Genomic DNA, 21,418 nt, shown 5'->3' on the forward strand with positions numbered 1-21,418 from the left:
TCAAATCTGCCAAGTACTTTCGGAAACTATTCAATTCATATAAACAAACAAACAATCAAACCTTTCCTCTTTATATAATAGTATAGATATATATTTATGTTAAAAAAAAACAATGAAGAAATGCCTGCTTTCATTTCATTCACCTATTTTCCTCTATATCTAACGATAGTTTTTTATGGCAGCCGATTTTCATAAAATGAAACCCGATATTCTAGAATAATATAAACGGGCTATATCTCAAATTTGATGAAAATCTGTTGAAAGCCGAAAGAGTTATAATTTTGAATTGTATTAATTCCTCGATCGTTCCTATGGCAGCTATCATATAGTAGTATAAAATAAAAATGGCTACATCTTTAATTTAATGAAAACCTTTTGTAAACTGAAAAAGTTATAATTTTTTTGTAAACATTTTTCGGTCGTTCCTTTGGCTATATGGTATAGTCGTCCGATCCGGCGAATGGGACTATATATAGAAGACGAACTGCAAAGTTTAGTTCAGATAGCTTCAAAACTGAAAGATAGACGGACAGACCGATATGGACTCGGCTGTTGATGCTAATCAAGAATGTATAATATACTTTATATGGTCGGAGGTGTCTCCTTCACTGCGTTACAAACTTCTGAATGAAATTATAATACTCTATAATAGAGTATAAAAAATTTATCATTTTGGTATTACCAACTTGTTAACATAAATATATACAACTAGCAAATCCGTTGCGCAACCAGAAAGCTTATGTAACATACATTAATCATTTGGTGATTAAAAGATGAAGAAAAATTATTCTTTGTTTCATACTTGAAAAGGAAAAATTTTTAGCTCCTATCACAACTGTAATGAATTTAGTTCCATTACACAAATTAAGTGTTACTTAGTTGAACTTCTGTAAGTAATGAAAGTGAATTAACGTAAATACTAAATCGAAGCGTTATACGTGTCCAAAACTTATCCGTTTCATTGAAGTGCTCTTTGGCAAACCACATTTTTTTATTTTTGGTCTGACATTAACACAAACAAAGCGGATGGTTTCCCAACTCGTAAACATGCAACGTATAAACGCCCATGTGAAAAACAATGAATTTCTTAATTTATCCTGCAAACACTGCGATTGGTCTTGCGACTTGTCATTGCGAAGGCAAGGCGAACTGAAAATTGCAATCGTTTGAAGTCAAACGGAAGATCAGTCGGAATGATTGGTATTCGAGGAAAACATATATTTTCACCTGAGTACTTTCCGTTAATAATGGTTGCCTCAATCAAAATCGGCATCAGTCTTTTTACCGAAAGTCGAGTACCGTTGCAAAGTCATGGTGGATTCAAATTACACAATATCAAGTTATGTGATGGAAATCCTGGTAACTCCAGAGAGTTCATAAACTCCGTTGGATAATTTACTACGTTATCGGGATTTGTTATAGAAACAACTGATTTGTATGTCACCAAATTGACAGAAATTGAATGGTGACATTCAGTGCGTGCACATCATTATTGTATGCTCGTTGCTTAACGAAGCATAATTTGATAATTCCCCCTAATGTTTGGGAAAACATTTTCAATAAGAGCTAATTGAGAGTCTACAAATCGGCAAAAGTCGTCGGTAAGAGTAATTAACCCAGATGTCGCATCAACTGAGACTTTTCCATTTCCAACAGCTAACAACTGTTTGGAAAATTGTGCAGCACTTTGATCATTTTGAAATTGAACCCTCATATTAGTGGTTAGCAATAATGTTGTTATGTTATTCCATGAAGGTGATGCCTTCAGGCAATCATTCAATTATCTGCAGACGTTCCACGGGGAATTACTGGCAACATCTCCCTGAAATCGCCTGTCAACAATATCATCAAGCCACAAAGATGTTCTTTTTTCGCCGAAGATCCTTCAGTGTGAAGTTGAGTGCTTCAAGTGATTTCTAATGTGCCATTGTGCACTCATCCCTTGTATTGAGTTTGTATTCCATCAACAATTTCCCATTGCCCTAGGTCGGGAAATATTATATGTTGTATTATAAAATGTGTTTATTGTCGTATTGTCCAGTATTATTGTCCACCGCTTGCATTTATGTTTCGTATAATTGTTTTTATCGTTCATTCAGGAACGGCACATTATTTCGAACGAATTTCTGAAATGTATCAAAACTGTATTGCATCTCTCGATCCAATTCTTGGTTGAATGCAACGTGCATCGGTCGATTTTGCGCAATCAATCTTACTTCAATCAGTACCTTATTTGCAATAGTCAATCATTGATCCTCAATTAGAATCAACAAGTTTTTAAAACAAGTTTTTTCCGGAGTTATGGCGTCAGGAAGGAAATCCCGACTTATTTTTATATAGTAGATTTATTTGGTATTAATTTCTAGTGATCGAAGTCATATCTGTGAGGGTATATAAACTTCAGCGCCCTTTCATCAGCTTCCTTTCTGGTTTTATTTTAAAAGCTGTGCACGAAATCAGCTTCGGCTCCAGAATCGCCATGTTCTTTGGTTGTTTATATGAAAAATTGTTTTCAACAATTCAAACCATTCTTTTGTTATTATTTTTGTATAATATTGTGACGAATTTCTACCATGATTGGGCCACGGGCTGAGTTCATTACGAAAGCCGAGCGGAATGGCACTAGGTCAGAGTGACGTCGGATGACGGTGGCGGGTCCAATCCAATCCGACTGCAACATAGGGCTTCGTCCCACCCTTCGAGTTGGAGCGTATAGCCATACTTCGTCTCCAACGACGAATTCCATTGGGTTCGACCGAAATTCATATTGTGACTTGTTGACGTTGGCGGCAATAAAATGTTGTCGTCCGATCTGCTGCGTTTGTCGGAGGCGGTTCTGTATTTGGTCCACGAATGCGGGGTAACTTTCTGGATTCGGGGACGGTCGCCCATACAACAATTCGCTTGGTGGCCGGAGTTCGCGTCCCAGGGTCAGTAGCGATGGTGAAAACCCAGCCGTCTTATGCGGAGCCGATCGATAGGCCCACATCTACGGCCACGAATTTCGCCAGATCGTCCATGAGAGTTCGGTTAAACCTCTCAACCATTCCGTCCGATTGAAGGTGCAACGGCGTAGTACGAGTCTTTTTTACGTCAAGCAGTCGCAGGCAAGCTTGGAATACCTCTGACTTGAAGTTTCGGTTTAGTTCCGAGTGAAGGATGAAGAAGACTTCAAATCGACAAAAGACTTCTTGGATGAGCGCTCGGGCTACCGTTTCGGCCGTTTGATTGGGCAGCGATGTAGTGGTTTCCTAGTGCTGTAGTGGGCAGCGGACCCAGTATGTCGATCGCAACTCGATCGGTTTGTCCGATCCAAAAGTAGCGTTTCTTTAGCTTGGCAATCGTCTTTTTTATGCCAAAGCTCCTTCCTGAAGAGAGCGAGGTACTACCAGAGCTGGGTCTGCCGTTTTGGTAGTAATCATCAGCAGGCCTTTATCCATGAAGAGCTGTTCGAACAAATGGCAATACGCCTTTACTTCGGGGCTTTCACTCCATGTTGTAGGTTTTGCCGGTCGCTCTCCCTTCTCTAGCCACTGAAAAATCAAGGCGGGAGTGGGGTCTTTTCCTGGCTGCGAGCGATGTCGATGGGTAGAGTTTGCAAAAAAAGGATCTCGTGGCCATCGTTTTGCTCGGCCGTCGTACATACGAGGCAGTCGCCACAGGGTCGGCGACATAAGGCGCCGGCTTTTCCATGCTGCCTTTCGCTGCGGTGGTGGATGTCCATGTCGTACTGTTGGAGTAGTTCAATCCATCGAGCTAGTTGTCCTTCCGGCTCCCGAAAGTTTAACAGCCATCGGAGACACTTCGGCCATATAGGTAGTCGTGGAAATACTTCGTAGCCAAGACAACTGCTAGCAGTTCTCGCCTACTTGCTGTAATACTCCAGTACACGGTCCTGGTCGTCTTGCCGTTGACCGATCACTGCCCCCTTTGGGAGCGGGAAAAGTTAGCTCCGGGGGCATTGTGACTTTGAGCGCCTCGAAGGAACCGTGAGCAGTTGTTGACCATGTGAAGGGGCGCTTAGCTTTTGTTAGGCCGTGCAAAGAACGCGCTATTGTGGCGAAGTCCGGAATACACTTTCGATAGTAAGAACATAGACTCACAAAGGGACGCACTTCTTTTTTGTTCCGAGGTGGTTGCCAATCGACGACTTATCGAACCTTTTCTGTACACGCCCTTAAGCCCTCGCGGCTAACAATGTGACCCAGATAGTTTACCTCGGTTCGAAAGAAGTGACACTTGTTGGGACTTAGCTTCAGCCCTACGCTCTGCAATCTATCGAAGACTTGCTGCAAGTGGTCCAGATGCTGCTCGGCGGCACGAGAATGTACGGTGATGTCGTCGAGGTAAACCAGTGCGAATTTCCGTGTAGAACCAGAGAACAAACCGTCCATCAATGGCTCAAAGGGGGCAAGCGCGGTTTTAGGTCTAGAGTCCTCGTCCATCTCCACCTGCCAGTAGCCGCTCTGGATGTCCATGGTAGAGAACCAGCACGCACCGTGCATAGTGGCTAAGATGTCGTTCCTTGACGGTGATGTCGTTCAGACGTCGATAATCCGTCCATTGTGGGTGAAGGTGGGCCGGCAAGTCCCGGGGCACTTCTGCGGGGTAGGATGCTCCGTCCCCGTCTACTTCTGGGCTCGATGCAGGCATAGGCTCTCTCACGTTCCAGCAAGGACAGAGGAAGCCGTTTTTCCGACCTGTACCGAACTGCTATGTGGTTGTCGCTATATGGCGGGATATAGGTGGGTGCAGTCGAATAAAGAAAATTTCGGTGCTGGGTATTGTTATTGTTGTTCTGCCGAGGGCCCTTGTAGAGTCACTCGGCACGGTGTACTCGGCAGTTGTTCTGGCAGAACGCTACCATTTAGTAAGGAGACAGCGGCACCGGTACCGGATGCCTCTGTAAAAGTATCAAACAGTGTAAATGTGGGCCACCAGCGGCACTACACGTATACGTAGCTTGACTGGGTGGGGGCTGGACCCTGCGAAGTTCAGCGTCAGGGTTTCCAGATTTCCTTTGCTTCCCCGCAGTTAGGGGGGTTTCTGGCCGGTCTTCAGATGGGCACTCGGCAAAGAAACGGCCCAAGATGGAGTTCTCATGGGTCAGGTCGATGGGTATACTGTTCTGTAGTACAATTCGGATCGAAGTCCTTGCGGAACGGCGGGTGATCTCGCCTGACGCCGGCTCCTGCGACAAGTGTGAACGAACGACCATCGCCTCCTTTGAGGGGGGTCCCGTTGTGACAGCAGTTATTTTGGATTGCTCGACGAGTCTCTTTGTCGGCGTAGAGTGGCGGTATTCTTGATTGCGGCAGGCTCTACGTCCCAAGATGGAGCGACACCCTCTTCGGGCGGCGGCGGCGATAGCAAGGGAGCCAGGCCGACTTCGACTTCCTTAGAAGAAAGACTATGGCGGGCGCCAGGTTGCTCATTGGGCGGCGGTGGCGCGCTGGTGTGCGGCGAAGGGTCTTGAATAAAGAGGGGCAAGAGACGTGGGGAGTGGATACTCGCTGGGGCTTTCGGGGTTGGCCGTCAACCTCCGCCCCGAGAAGTTGACGGCAGTTAGTTTCCCGAGGATGACACAGGGCTACGGGGGGAGCCTGGGCCGGCAACGTCATTTCTGTGAGGGCCTCGGTTTCCTGCTCGGGATACGCCGATGTGATCTGCTGCATGCACGGCTGCGACTGTCATCACGGCGGCCGCTGGGCGTCGTCGACATTGTGCTTCGATGCGGCAAGCCATGTCCAACGCCGCTGTCAAAGATCGCGGATTGCTGCTGATGATAGAGACCTGGTATCCGGTCTCCCGGATCCCGTCGATGAAGCGTTACTCTTTACGCTATTTACGCCGCGGGTAGCAACTCGCCCAGGACGCATCTGCACCTGCTCCGGTATCCATACCTTAGTTAAACACCACATTTGCTCGAACTTCTGCTCCAACTTAAGGTGGAGCGACTGATCCAAAGCGTCAACTTTTTGTTCCGTTCACCGGAACGAGCGGTCGACGGCTCGGTCCACGGCGTCCAGGCGATGCGACTCTATCACGCAGTTCTTCCTGATTACGACCTTTGGATGAGGCCTGACGGCGGTGGCAAGCGGAATTCTTAGGCATTTTCGAAGGTCAGGGTTTTCGCAAACCCTAGTGACCCCACACCGGACACCAATGTAACGAATTTCTGCAGTGGTCGGGCCACGGGTAGAGTTCACTACGAAAAGCCGAACGGAACTTTTTAATAGGTGTGGCTGTCTAGAACCCGGTCGGACCCACTTACTCGTTCAGATCTCTTACTGGACCCATGTGTCAAGGTGGATATTTCTTAGCTTTTCTTTATTAGTGATCAGCGGCGCGTGCTTTTCCGGACACGTTCGTGAGAAGAAGAGAAGGAAACGAGAGCACTTAGAGAGACCAGGCCTCCTGGCTGTCAAAAGCTCCCATAATTGCGCCTATGAAGAAATTCGCGGTTTCTCGCGTTGCCAACGGCCATAAATATCGCGGACTCTTCGAATCTGGCGGTTTTCGGTACAATATTATTTTTTTAACTATTATAATATATTTAGAGTACCTGAAAAATACTGCGTTTAAATTTTACTTATATCTTGCCTAGTTTAACTGCTGTGTCGATTCGAAATTACTATTTTAACTATTTTATTGTACTATTTATATTAACTATTTTATGTCTGTACCTAATAATCTTCGAGCCACTGAACTAGGACTTTTGCTTACTTTTATAAAATAGCAACCAACAAGAAAAAAAACTAATTTCGGGACGTCGAATTTTTTATACCCTTGCAGTTTGATCACTAGGAATATAAATTAATGTAAAAAAACATATTTACAGTTTTACAATTACAGTTTTAGTTTGTATGACAGCTAAATGATATAGTCGTCCGATCTGGCCCGATATATATACGAGTGAGAGTATAAGTTAACACGGTTAATGAGTAGCCATAAGTCGGTGTCTTGGGTGATTATTGAATCACTTATGAACGCTGCATGAATTTATTGTATTGAATTGGTTATCTTGCCTTAATGGCAGATATCAACGGAGAGAAGTTCTCCCGACATATAACACTAGCAAGCGCAGAAGAAGATTTCCGCCAATCGCACCAACAGAGCATTCGGCCATCGGCGATTACGTCACCAACCCCCTTCCTCACGAACTGCGGCGAGGGACAACTTGGACACACAAGTGAAACATAATTAGCGCCCAACAAGGTTAGAGCCCACACACAGAAAAATATGTAAGTTGTTTAATCAATCAGTAATGCAAACTTTAATACAGGGAGAAATAAAATAAGAATCCCTACACTTCAATACAAAAAATAACAACACACTCAAAGTAACAAAGTGCAGAGAAATTTTAAAATCAAGTGCCACTGTAAACGTGACTGTTTATGGGGAAGACAACGAATTTGCCATTCGATTATATGCCGTATTTATTTTCTTGTTTTAACGCTCTCTCGTCGGAGCTGCAACTTCCGATCGAAAGCTTGGCTCCAATAAAAGCTTAAAAGATAAGACGACAGAAGAAGAAGAAGAGAGAAATAGAGAAAAGATAAGAGCTAAGAGGGCAGCAGGTGCAGCTATACATCTTTGCGCGTATAATTAGGCGCTAGCGGTCTGCTCCGAACAGTGACATATAAATAAAAGCTAGCGGTGTCAAATATCAGCACTGCTGCCTTCAGCAAAAAAATCGATTTTATTTGGATACCAAAAACTCGGTTGTTTCTTTTTAAATTTATGAACTTAGCAAGAGCAAACGGGACCATCATACCCGACAATATCAATGCGGGTGCTGTAGAAATATTAATTAATGCCGCTCTGGCCCGTCGAGAAGAAAAGCTCAAAGCTGAATTCAAAGCAAAAATTGAGGCAGCTAATGAAGAATTAAACAATTTGCGCATAGAGGCTCCAGAAATGTAACGCTATGAGAGGATAGCAGTAAAACCTATTGCAAGACACTGCGATATAGCGTAACACGCAGTAAAGTCAATCTCAGATTTTATTCGAACCATATCCGGACAGTGCAGCGCAATTCCAAGCGGTAACTATTATAAGAAACAAAATTAAGGGACCAGCGCGAGCACTATTAGTTTTTCATAATACCATGCTTAACTTTGACGCCATTCTGGATAGATTAGACTGCTCCTATGCAGACAAAACATCCTTGGGCCTGTTACGGCAGGGAACTGAGTCTGTCCGTCAAGGGGACCAGAGCCTAATTCAGTTTACGATGTGGTCGAACGAAAATTGACTCTCGTTACCAATAAGATCGTCATGGCACATGACACTGACAGGGACTCTAAGCTTAATAAAGAGGATATAATTTATTTATTTATTTGCGGTTTAAAGAAAACCCATAGGGCTGTTGTTTTTCCAGCACAGCCCAAAGATCTGTCAGCATCACTGGCTCTAGCTAGGGAAGCTGAGGCCAGCTTCGAACGAAGTATGTTCGCAGCCACATATGCCAAAGCGGTCAAGCAGGGGAATCAAAATACTGATTTCCGCAAGGGTCAAAACTAAGAGCCCGAAACACAAGGGAAAAACTTCGTGGTCGATCGTGGCCTTGAAAAAATTCAAACTTTGTAAAAAAGCATTCCACGAATTTTAGGCAGGGACTTAACACACATTCCTCAAACCAACAGGCGCCAAAAAGGCCGAACTCTTTAGAGAGAATGACCGGGCAAAGGCGCCAGCGACTTTACAATGTCAAGCAACCCACCAATTCAAACCAAGACGCTTCTGCGCTGAGTGCAATCGAGCATGACAGTGACACCCCTGACCCAAATGACCTGATTAATTTTTCAGAGGAAGGTCCCGCCTACCCTTCATTGAACCGGTCGCCATTTACTGTGACTTCCATTCATTGCTCCAGTAGAGTAAGAGAAAAGTGTTTGATACACATATTTGGCCTAGGGGCCCCCTTCGCCTTAGTGGCGCGTAATTCAAACTGACTGACCTTCGATATTCTAGCGGGTTAGCTTATTCGTTCCGCGACATCCCCGCCACCGTGAAGCAGCCGCATTCACCACATACAGAACAGCTAGCTTCGAAGCGGGACGAATCATTCTAGCTCGATCGTCAGTCCGTACCGTCGCTCGTCTGGGCACTCCATCTACTCCAGTGAACACCTCCTCCACGATTCCTCGTTCCACTCTCGACGTGGTATAGCCGGATTGCAGATGAACACTAAGTTTCCTTGGCGCAGGGACTCGACATGTGCGCACCATTTCTCCCTGCGCACACCATTTCTCCCTGCGCACACCATTTCTCCCTGCGCAGAAGAGTAGGCAGGTACTCGTGCACCCATCGCTTCCAGAAGCGGTCTCGCATCATCCTTGCCAGACGCCACTGCTTCTTTGTGGCGCACCTCTCCAACGGCTGTCCATTGTCTCCGGGTAGATCCGGCAGATTGGGTACTCCTTTCAGCAAGTCGTTGGGAGTCAGTGAAGCGTCCTGGTCCACAGTAACTGGCAGATGCGTTAGTGGGCGAGAATTTACTATGTTCTCCGCCTCGATCAACAGGTTCTCCAGAACATGTTCCATGGGAGCCAGCTCCCTTATCGTATGGGCCAGCACCTTCTTGACGCACTGGACCATCCTTTCCCAGGCGCCACCCTTAGCTGGGTTCGCTGGGCAGTTAAATATCCACTCGATTCCTTTGGGCGACAGCTCGCCCTGGATCTTCTCTGGCTCGAAAACCTCGTTGAATCTTCTGGCTTCTCGATTGGCTCCAACGAAGTTTTTCCCATTATCGCTCCTCATCTTGACCACCGGTCCTCGCCGGCTCATGAAGTTCCTCATAGCGATGATACAGGAATCTGTAGATAAATCATGGGCCATCTCCAAATGGATGGCCCCCGTGGTTAAACAGGTGAACAGTGCCACCTCTTTTCGATGCGACGTCCAATCGTCACGTGCAACGGTCCAAAATAAATAATAATACGTTCTCGTCAGTTGGTACCCATCTCCATTGGGATACTTCCGTCGACTCCTGGATTTCTGCCACCCGGTTTCCAACAAACTGTTTATACCGCCGGTGGGTGCTGCTTATCCAGTGCTGCACTGTTTTGGAATCCGTCCAGAGTACGTATCTGCTTATCTCTACACTGTGTTCCTGTTTCACAGTGTTCATCAGCCGTGTTCCCAGCACGGCCGCCTGTAGTTGCAATCTCGGGACTGACATTGTCCTTATTGAATCGTTTTGGAACATACGAAATGCACCCGCACGTCGTCTTTTGCGTAGGTGGCCCGCCAATACGCCGTCGCAGCAAACGCCAACTGGCTGGAGTCCACGAAGACTTGCAGCTGGAGTGCTCGTACTCGTCCAGTACCAAAATAGTAAGATGGACATCGGAACAACTTGACATAGCTCATCTCTTGTCGCCAGCTCTCAAATGCCGTGGCTAGCTCGCCTGGCAATCTATCTGGCATCTATATTGTGGCTGCATCAATACCTGGTGGAACATCTCCTTGATGTTCGTACAGACTCCCACGGCTCCTTCCCTAAAGTGGAAGTGGACAGCCGGGAGTAGATTTGTAGTTTTGGGGTCTTTTCAGTAGTGCTGAATTCAGGGATACGCCGTTCGCTTTGGCTGCTGCATCGAAAACTAGACGGATCTTCCCAGGATTCTTTGGGTTTTCGACCGCGAAGTGCGGCAGGTACCACAACTTGTCACGGTTACCATAAGTGACCTCCTGCTGCTCTAGTCGTCGTGCGTATCCCTTCGTGACGTAGTCATCCATGATCGCATTGTAGGCCTGCGCGAAGTTCGCGTCGCGCTTCATTTTCCTTTCGATGCTGACGAGTCGCCGTAATGCCATGTTGTAACTGTCTGGCAGTCTCATCTCGTCATCCTTCCATAGCAGCCCAGTCTGGTATCCTTGACCTATCCGTTTAGTAGTCCGCTCCAAGATGCCCAGGGCCCGTTCATCGTCGCTGGCTGCGACCGGTGGCGTTGGCTTCACTCCGAAGTTCTCTATTTCGAAATAATCGCTGACCATCTTCTCCAGAGCGTCATCCTGGATAACGGCTAGAAGGCACGATCTCTCCGTCAGTGGACTCGCTTGACGTCTCACAGGTCCATATACTACCCATCCTAATTTGGTATCTGCTCCTGTTGAATCCGCTGATTGCGGCATCCGCTTGCGTTGGCTGATGACCTCGTGTAGCTCCCGTCTGTGGTTGCTCCGTAGCTCCCTCCTGTGGCCACCGTCTGACTGTTATGACCGTCTGGGGCTATCGGCTTCGTCATGCAGCAAGAAGTGATGCTTCCACTGGCATCCGTAGACGTTGCACTTACGGCTCCTCTTGCAGAACCGTACCATGTGCCCGGTTTCATGGCACGCGAAACAGATCCGACGCTTCTTGACGAACTCCAATCGCGTCCTGATAGGGGCGTTGTTGAATTCCTTGCAATCCTTGATGGCGTGTTGCTCTTCACACTTGAGGAAACCTCTGGGGTGGTCACTATACCCCTTCTGTTCCATGTCTTCCTGATGCTCGCCTTGGACCGGAAGCTCGCGTTTGCATGTAACACCCTCGTGGCAAACGATACAATCCTATGTTGTGGTCCTGAATTGGCTGTAGCTCCCGCACGCTCTCCAGTTGGCTCCGGATCAATTGCTCCGGACGCCCATATCGAAAGCGAAGCTGTTTCATTACGGCCTGTACGTTGTTGGGATGAATAAGCAGTGATTTGACTGCCGAGTGATGTGGTGGGTACATCGAATCTGCGTTGTGGCTCCCGTGGTGCGTGAATTAATCTCGTTCTGGCTGCACCGTGGTCGTCACGCAACATGGCGGCGAGTAGCTTACAGTTGTACAGTCCGTCCGTGTGACTTGTTGCCATATTGCCGCATTACCACTCAATTGTGGCGGCAGATTTGCACTCAATTGTGCCGGCAACTGTTCATCATAAGATGGCGTCACTGACTCTAGTGATTCCGTTGGCAAATTTCACTCAAGAGCTGCCTTACCGTTGCACTCAAATATGGCGCCTCTCCTAGGAGTGTATTCGCCGCACCGCTCACTCCGACGCCACTCGACCCGTTCCTAACGGGATTCCTGGCGGGCGCCGCAAGTCCTTCATTTGCCCTTGCCTGTAGGAGCTCCTTCTCTAGATTTGCGATCCTTGCCATGAGCTTCTCAATCTGTGAAGTCGTGGGGTCCACATCCTGTCCTGGCGCTTCCGCCTGGGCAGGTCTAGTGGTGCGTTTTACCCCGATTTCTTCCTCTAGAGTCCGTGGCCGCTAGAGTCGGTATGTCGAATGCTGCAGATGTGGTCGTAGCTGCGGTAGCCTCAGGTTGATTAAGTCTGAGGCTCTGTCTGGGCGAATGTGTCGTCAGCATGTCACGCGTTTAACTGTGTACGTGTGTTCCCAAATGCCGTGAGAGTTCCGACTCTAAGTGCCAATAAAGAATGCGAATAAAAGAAATGACGCCGATCTAAATCCCGGGAATTGCGTCCAACACTTAGAGCTCCACCGAATCAAGAAAATACCAAATACACTTGACCTTGAAGCCTGGTAATGAGCATCTACTTGAGTGAGTGAGTTTTATTCTGTTGAGGAATACAAACTTAGATTAAACCTCAACCTATTCCTTATACATACCGCAGCATCTCCTCCCTTCTCTACTGGGATCGCCGATCGAATAAACCGTGGCGCCGAACTTAACATAACTTTCGGCCATAAACAGTGTGGCCAGTTACAAACATAGTTCGAATACCAAATACATACTTAACGAAGGTTCGCCTTAGTAGACCGTAATTCAAACTGACTGACTATCAATATTCTAGCGCGTTAGCTTATCCGTTCCGCGGCAGACGGCTTTCTCCGAAAATGGTGGAAAATATGAATTTTGCCGTCTACCCTTTGGACTGAAAAATGCAGGAAGCATCTTTCAAAGGGCAATTGACGATGTGCTGCGTGAAGAAATCTGGAAAAAATCTATGTTGACGATGTAATAATCTTCTCTGAGATCGCATCCGACCACGTTAGGCACATTGACGCAGTTCTTAAATTCCTATGCCAAGCCAACATGAGAAACTCCCTTCGACTTGACCACCGATTCCTCAGCAAGCGGTATTACCCATTACTATGATATCTCGCACATTGAAAGATCGCGTGCTGAACTACGCAACTAATGAAAGATAATTGTTAGTTATCGTTTGGGCCATAGGAAAATTACAAAATTACCTATATGGCACCAAAGAGATCCGGATTTTTACGGACCATCAGCCGCTCGCCTTCTGAACGTAACACTAATGCGAAAATTAAACGTTGGAAAGCATTCATCGAAGAGCATACTGCTAAAATTTTTTACAAACCTGGTAGGGAGAATTTTGTGGCCGACGTCTTGTCCCGCCAAAACATTAACGCAATAGAAAACGAACCCCAGTCTGACGTTGCCACTGTGCGCAGCTAAATCTCGTAGACCTATACGGTCGAATCTACCAATAAACCTTTAAATTGCTACAGGAATCACACTTCATAATTTTCGGAAGCAAGAACCGACATACAATCCACTTTGACAATAAAAACTCCCTGTTCAGTTTACTCAAGGAAGTTGTTAACGTAGGTGTGGTAAACGCCATTTACTGCGACCTTCCCACATTAGCATGCATCCAGCACGCCTTGGTTATAGAATTTCCAGCAACCAAATTCTGGTTGAAATAATTAGGAGCGAACACAACCGCGCCCACAGGGCTGCTCAGGAAAATGTGAAACAAGTCCTTCAGGATTACTATTTTCTCAAAATGTCCAAACTTTCCAATGAAGTGGTCACAAACTGCAGAACATACACTAAGGCGAATTACAGCAGACACACCAAGAAGCAGGAGTTGGGGGTCACACCTATCCCATCGTATGCGGGCGAAATGCTGCATATTGACATCTATTCTACAGACAAGAAGTTGTTCTTAACCTGTATTGACAAATTTTTCAAATTTGCCATAGTAAAACCATTATTATCTAGAGCCATATTGGACGTACGTAGCTCCATCTTACAACTGGTGAATTTCTTCCCAAAAACCAGAATAATATACTGCGACAATGAGGCGTCCTTCAATTCGGAGACCATAAAGTCATTATTAATAAACCAATTTGACATAGATATTGTTAACGCACCCCTTTACACAGTAGCTCCAATGGGCGGGTGGAACGATTCCACGGCACCCTAACAGAAATAGCTAGGTGTATTAAAATTGAACTTGTCATGAGAGCTACTGCAGAGTACAATAAAACAGTGCACTCAGTCATCAACCTGGAACTTATAAAAGCCATGCACTTAGCCAACAACGAACAAAAATTGGCAATAAGACACAGTATCGAAAAGACGCAACGGGCTAATCCAGAGAGGTGCCACCCGACCAGACAAAACCGAATTTTTGTGGTAGGCGAAAAGGTATACCTTTAAAATAACAAAAGGTTAGGGAACAAACTAACCACACTGTACACAGAAGAACGTGTACAAACAGACATGGGAACATCTGTCGTCATTAAAGGGAGGGTGGTCCATAAGGACAACCTCAAATAAAGTTCCTCATAATTTTTTCTACCATTTTTACACTCGCCTTACACTAGTTATACATCCCCCTTATGCGCACAATAGATTTAATATTTCGCTTTCTTACAGGATTGCGGCAATCGTTTTGATAACGTTAGGCATAGTCAAGGCTAGAGTGACCGACTTCGCACGACCAATATATCCCCAATACAGACGGAGTGGGACTGGTGTGGGAACAGAGAAATGTGCTGCGACATTCAAGTAATCTCACAGAGTTTTCTACTGTGATAGAAGAAACTGCTATGTTGTCCGAGTTATTCCCAGTGTCGCAAATGCGAAAGCTGTTAGACATCGACATAAACCATTTATTGTCCGTATTAAAAGTACACCATAGGATTGCTAGAAGCTTAGACTCTTTAGGTCCTGCACTTAAGGTAATAGCGGGCACCCCCGATGCATCCGCCTCCTAGATGCTAAAAATGTCCGAGTCCAGACTAATGGAATCCAATAACAGACAGGTAATTATTAATAAAGAAACACAGAATAAAATTGATAAACTAACAGAGGCAGGTAACAAAATCATTAAAGACAAGCAAAATAATATGGTTGACACTTCACAATTGTACGCCGTTCCCTTGACAAGAAATAAAATATTAATAACCGAGATTGAAAATTGAATGCTTACTGTCACGCTTGCAAAAGCCAATATTATAAAACCAGCTATTTTTAACCATAATGATTTGAAGTCTGTATTAATTGATCACCACCAAGAAGTTCCAATCATTAGCCTAATAGAGGCATCCAAAATTAAAATCTTTCAGTCCGATAGTATTCATGTGCTAATTGCCAATCCTAACATTAAAGAGAGGTGCAAACAGGTTATAATCTTTCCCGTATCACACCAACACACCATCCTGAAACTACAGGACAACGTAGTAACCGAATGTAACAATAATCTCCTTGCAGTAACCGATTGCGTTTTGACAACATACGCATCGTTCTGCAAGCTGGCAGCCCAAGTTACTTGCGCCCGACGCCTCTATGCAGGGGGTACAGAAGTATCACCATCACACGACGGGATGATAATAATCAACGAGTGCCCCGCTAAAGTTAGCACTGACAATGGTCCCGAAATAATTACCAATGGCTCATATCTTATAACTTTTGAGCGGGTGGCCTTCATCAATGGCACCAAATATTCCAACATGCGTGAAGCCATCAAGAAATCACCGGGCATGGCGGCATTCCCTTTACTAAATATCATCGGCCACAGCCCATCGCTAAGCATCCCACATCTCCAAAGAATAAACCAACAAAACTTGGATTTTATCCTAGGGCTTAAGGAGGAGGTAAAATCGGCTGGAACTACAGACATCTGGTTCGCGGTCGGCCTGAGAATCAGCATTCTTATTAGCTACTCCATTCTACTCTTCCGAATGTTGAGGAAAAGACGAGCTGCACAAGAAGTACAACAGGTCATTGATAAGTTTCAGATGACCGAGGACGATCATACTTTTAAAGGGAGAGTAGTTACCACGATAAATCACTAGCCATAAGTCGTTATAAGTCTTGGATGATTGTTGAATCACCCTAGTGTGCAAATTCAGCATAAACGCCTTTAAGGCCGTGCCTGGATCCCATTGGTTCCCGGTATGGTGAATTATGCTATTTTGCTAGTTTCAACACTTTGGCCTGACGAGCGTCCGGCTTGCCGGCCACGTTTAGCTTGAGTACAGTAAATAAGTTTCAGTTTTGATTTTATTATAATAAAGAGCAGAAGCTCATGAATCTGACTCCAGCTAACGCTGTTTGAATTTATTGTATTGAATTGGTTATCTTGCCTTAAGGGGAACGGAGAGAAGTTCTCCCAACATATAACACTGCAGTGCTCGCGAAGAGCATTCCACTAGCAAGCGGAGATCTTCCGGATAGATTTTGATCAATACATAAAGTAGGGTTGAGTGGCCAATCCTAGTCCTTAAATATCCTGTTGGTTGCTTGAGGAAGATTGCAAAAAATTTCCATTTTCCTCTTGGATGTTATAACAGCGGATTTCCACCCCACTCTGAGTTACTAGTCGAATTATGTGACCGTTTTGATTTGGCCGAACTATTCGACTGCCTTAGTTTGTGCGAGTTATACGATTGTCCGAAATAGTTCTAATTTCTAGACATCCTTATGTGGCCACTGCCATCTTCAGCCGCCTGGATTCATAGCTGACCCTCTCTAGGTTAGTTGTTTTTGCCCTACCACTGAATATCCCGATTATTTTGTTCATAATTCCACTATTACTGTTCCAATTATTGTTATTGTTCTGAAAGTTTCGGTATGGTCTTGAATAGCTGGAAGTTTCCCCTGATTAAAACTGTCTGCTCTAAATGGGTTACTTATCATTGGATACGGATATTCAAATCCTGGCCATCCATTTATGTTGGGCATCGGAAACGGCATTGGGAACAGCGGTTGAGTACTTCCTGCCGACCGATACTGCCAGTCTACGACTCCAGCTATGGGTTATCTTGCATTCCTGGCTCCTGTTTCGGAGTTTTTTGACCTCTTTGCCCTGTGACTCAGTCAGTCCTTGACCCTTTGCTTCCAATTGTGCTTCCTCTAAGGTATACAAACTCTTTTCTCTGCAGGCTATTTCATAGGCCTTAATTATATTGGTTACCCCCATGTTCCTGATAGTTACCCCTTTCCGTCCTTTAAAGGCTGATACAATGGCTGTTAAGGCCATCTCTTTATACCACTTGGTCTTTTCGCTCCTTAACAATATGCCTCGCTCGCTGGACTTAGCCAGACTCACTAGGTCCTTTTTAAGGGTGATGGTGTATAAGGCCTCTAATTCCAACTTCTTTTCTTTAATATTGGTCAATTCTATAATCAAATCCTGCTCAGATCTCTTTTTTTTTAAATCGGTAATCAATACTCTCTTTATCTGTTTCTAATTTAGCTCCGACTCATCTAAATCGAGGACTTTATCTGCTGCTCCTACAATATTGCTTCTTAACGCTCTTATTGCGATTACCCTAAATTTGAAATCTCTTCTCCTTTGATTAGGCCTAGCACCTGCTCACCGCTTCTACAAATCCATCTAATTTGCCAGAGTCTCCCTCGTACTTCTGAAAATTTTCTACCAGGTATATTTCGTGATAGATTCTAAAACATTTGTTGCCACCATTACTGTAGGCCTATACTCTTCTGTCATAACAAATCTGGATTTTATGTTATTGGACTGACTCTTCTTTTTATTTATCTCGTACTTCCTGTTGTATGTGCGATTTAATGTTTTATTAATTTTTTTTTTCTAGTCCTTCCAGTTTTTTTTATCCGGCATGCTGAAGCTAGCTGACCAGCTGTGCGATACAGTATCACAACCAAATGCGGACAGTCATTGTCAATGGGGTATTCTTTTTTTAAACTTGTTTTAACCATCCTCATGCTAAACTATGACCCTGTGAATATGAATAGTCCCATATCCCGCTTCTTTGTTATTTATTTATTTAATTTTCTATATATTTATTTCTTTATTAATATATGTATATATACTTCCATCTCCATGCTAAACGTCCACCTGTGCATTATAGTGCGCCGCCTAATACATGTTAATTATTAGATATCACTTTATTCTTTTATTGTTTTTATCGACTCAGTACCTCCCTTCGCTAAACGGACACCCCGTGTTCCACAGCTCGCCGCGTAATACAAGTGAAAGCATTACATATATTCTACGTATTATTAAATCTTTAATTGTACATGGTACTTTACCCCATTATCATGTTAAGCAGCCGCTCTGTGTACCCTGCAGTACCAGTCATCAGTAATTCATCAACGTTTCATCAACAGTCAAGGGGGTGCTGTTGATAATTCATCGATAACAGGCCATACAAACTGTTGATGAATTTAACATGGGCATTTCCTACGCTGTCATCAATAAAAATGTATCAATTCATCATGAATTCATCGATGATTCATCAACAATTCATAGATGTTTCATTAACAATTCATTGAAGTTTTATCAACAAAATTTATCGACGATTCGGGCCATGGAACTGACGACTGCCGTCTAGACTACCATCGTAACTGTATCGTGGGCAGAGCGTCGTAGTAGAATTCGAATTTGGCAGAGCGTCGACTTGGTAGAAGTCGCAGTCGGCGCGTTGATGACTTGTTGATGACAGTGGCCTATTGATGACATGCGGTACTGCATTATAATGCAGTCACCTAATACATAAAAACAGAGAAAATACTTTAGTTTGAATTATAAACCCTGCCCTAGAATTTCTAGTCCGCTGCATCGACGTCCCATTGTATCTAAACCGATCGAACCACTCACATCTATTCTGTATTGGCTTGCACTTGTCGACAATCAACTCGACCCGAGTTGTCTGCAACCTCCCGACTGTCACCGATCCTGAACAACCATCACCAATACTGCAACATCAATCAACCACAACGCCTGCCGACGTTTATCAACAGCCGACCGTTCCATCGAACTGCTCGACGCCACCTCGAGCCGTCAATGCTCTCAAATGTTCGACTCTGCTACAATCGAACCTTCCATTTAGTTCATACCACTATTAAATTTAAATTCCAATTATTAAACACGTTCTATGTGTATATCTTCTGATTAATATATGTATTTCTCCTTGCTGTTGTTCGGCTTTGGGCACTATGCACTTGCTCTATTCCTTTTTCACATTTCTCTGCCTGCGGTTCGATTACTTTCCAATGTACCCACTTCACTCTACTCACTTTTACTACTCACTCTGTCTTTTCTACGACCGTTCTTCGCTGCTCTTTGTTCGTTTGTTTATATTTTCAAAAGTATGTCTACTTTTTTTTGAGAAAAAAATTAATATATTTAATTTATAATTTATTTATAAAAAAGTATTTATAATTTATATCTTTTGGCTAAAACTGTTGAAGAAAATGAAAAACCCTAAGAAAAGTTTAAATTTGGAAATGTTGCATAATTTTTCAAGCGTAAAACATATAAGTCATATAAATATAATATAGTCACAGCTAAATATAAGTATTGATTAACTTGAATTTTGTTTACGTTAATTTTATAAATCTTTAACAAATCTTAAACTAAGAAATTAAAAAATAAGGTAAGGAATAGTTTGCCTCGAGCTGGATTTTAAGTAAAGCGGGTGCTCTAACTCCTAAGTCACTCATCACGATCGCCTCCCGACGGCAAACCCAAATATCAAGCAAGCAAAAAAATCGCGACGAAATTTAAACTATTACGTTTAGGGCACGTTTAGCTCCATTCCGAGGGTCTCACAGAACGCTTAAAAATACCCTGAGTCTCTTTGATACATATAAAGGACTAGGGACCAATTCCACCCATTTGGTAAAGGCATCTAAACTACTAATAGCATTGTATTCCCATGCGGAGATCTCAGAAAACTGACATGGAGTCTGCACATACTACGCTGACCGGTTCCTGCAATGGGCGGGTGAACATGCCTACATACTGAGTGATTTCCCGGAAAAGTTCTAGACAGTAATACTTTTGCGTGACTCGTTTGATAGTTTTCCATGTCCCAAAGTGTCCGGCTCTCGGGTGATCGCATTCCTGTAAGTCTAGTTAGTGATATTTCAACATACAGTTTCCATTGGACGTAATCATTCTTCCGTGGTAAGTTTTTTGTCTTCATTAAATTTGGCTTCCTTTGACTCGATAATCATGCCTTTACTTGATAACGTGTCGGGTTCTTGACATGCTCGGGTCAGCCCCTGAGATGGCTCTATTTCTGCTTGTTGCACAGTATCCATGGGCTGGCGCAAAAGGACGCAGCCACCATGTAAAACTTCCACCGTCCATATTCCAGATCGAACTGATACTGGTTTTTGAGACCGTCCAGTTGGGTTATCAATTGATTTTACCACTTTAACGCCAGATAATCGGTCACAACTTCAAAACTATACCCAGGTAGTATCGCATTTTTCGAATGGCTTATACGATTGACAACCACTCCTTTTCGGTTACTGTGTAGTTTTTCTCGGCCTGAGCTATGAGTCGTTTTACTCTGTCTATGGTTTGTAATAGGACCGCTCCTAAGCAGCGATCGCTAGCGTCGGTTTGCAACGACGGGTGCGAACCTCTCTCCTGTCTTTTCTATGACCGATCTTCGCTGCTCTTAGCCACACAGGGTACAAAGGCCGCGCCTCCCACTATCCCATCAGAATTTTACTTTACTTTACCGCACATTAAGCGGTTCCTCTGATTTCGAAATGATGGTTCCATGTTGCATTCCGGATTGCCATTTTAATTTGGGTACCGCCGTCCCATTAAGGTGTCATGGCTTCATCGAATGGGGAAGTTGAACCCCCGCGATCGGAAACAGCAGGATGATGGAATCTGCTTGGCTCCTTCTTACCTTCAAGTTCTAGACGAGATGCGTTAGTTTATCGAGCGTTCGAAAATCCTGTCGTCGAGTGTACCGTTGATACTCTGGTAACATATTTTCTACATACCCTCGAATTATTAGGCCATAGTTCATCCCGCTCGTTTCGTAAGGTTTTGAATATCGATCAGATAGAACTTATACAGCTTACTTAATTTCTGAGTCGAGGAACTCCTTCCAGAAGGTTTTCCACTTTAGTCTTGAAGGCGACTCGTCCGGAACCAACTGTCAGCCCTTCCAAACAATAGCACCGGCATCGCTTGGGGTAACGCCCTTAAATCGATTTTGTACGTATTGCCCCCCCTTCTAGATATGTTTCATAGCGTATTCGTCTAACGTAAGGCCCCATCGGGCCATTTTGTTGAACAGGGTGGCACACAAGGTTCCCTCCGGACGCGAATATGTTCCGCGTCGGGAGTCGGCTTGCAGCAGAACCTTTAAAATAGGGGCTGAGGTGGTTCTGGGTAACTGGAGGGTGTTGCTCCTACAG

The 21,418-nt window shown here is 44.5% G+C and overlaps 3 protein-coding genes across 3 annotated transcripts; all 3 read right to left on the minus strand.

The window, feature by feature from the left end:
• Positions 1-2,602: 2,602 nt before the first annotated feature.
• LOC147644631 (uncharacterized) lies at positions 2,603-2,989 on the minus strand (the record flags this gene model as incomplete). The annotated part of the gene is made up of 1 exon (XM_086826063.1): positions 2,603-2,989. A coding segment is annotated over exon 1 (387 nt), but the record flags the coding sequence as incomplete, so codon positions are not given.
• A 5,983-nt stretch (positions 2,990-8,972) lies between these two features.
• On the minus strand, positions 8,973-9,807 carry LOC147644632 (uncharacterized). The gene is made up of 2 exons (XM_086826064.1): positions 9,269-9,807; positions 8,973-9,192 (listed from the first exon to the last, which is right to left on the minus strand). The coding sequence occupies exons 1-2, from the start codon at positions 9,805-9,807 to the stop codon at positions 8,973-8,975; spliced, it is 759 nt and encodes a 252-aa protein (XP_086682190.1).
• A 702-nt stretch (positions 9,808-10,509) lies between these two features.
• On the minus strand, positions 10,510-11,007 carry LOC147644633 (uncharacterized). The gene has a single exon (XM_086826065.1). The coding sequence runs from the start codon at positions 11,005-11,007 to the stop codon at positions 10,510-10,512; it is 498 nt and encodes a 165-aa protein (XP_086682191.1).
• Between the last annotated feature and the right edge of the window lie 10,411 nt (positions 11,008-21,418).

This window comes from Drosophila serrata, unplaced genomic scaffold, assembly GCF_035046125.1.
Source record: "Drosophila serrata isolate PLE 108 unplaced genomic scaffold, ASM3504612v1 contig_127, whole genome shotgun sequence".
Classification (NCBI taxonomy): Eukaryota; Metazoa; Arthropoda; class Insecta; order Diptera; family Drosophilidae; genus Drosophila; species Drosophila serrata.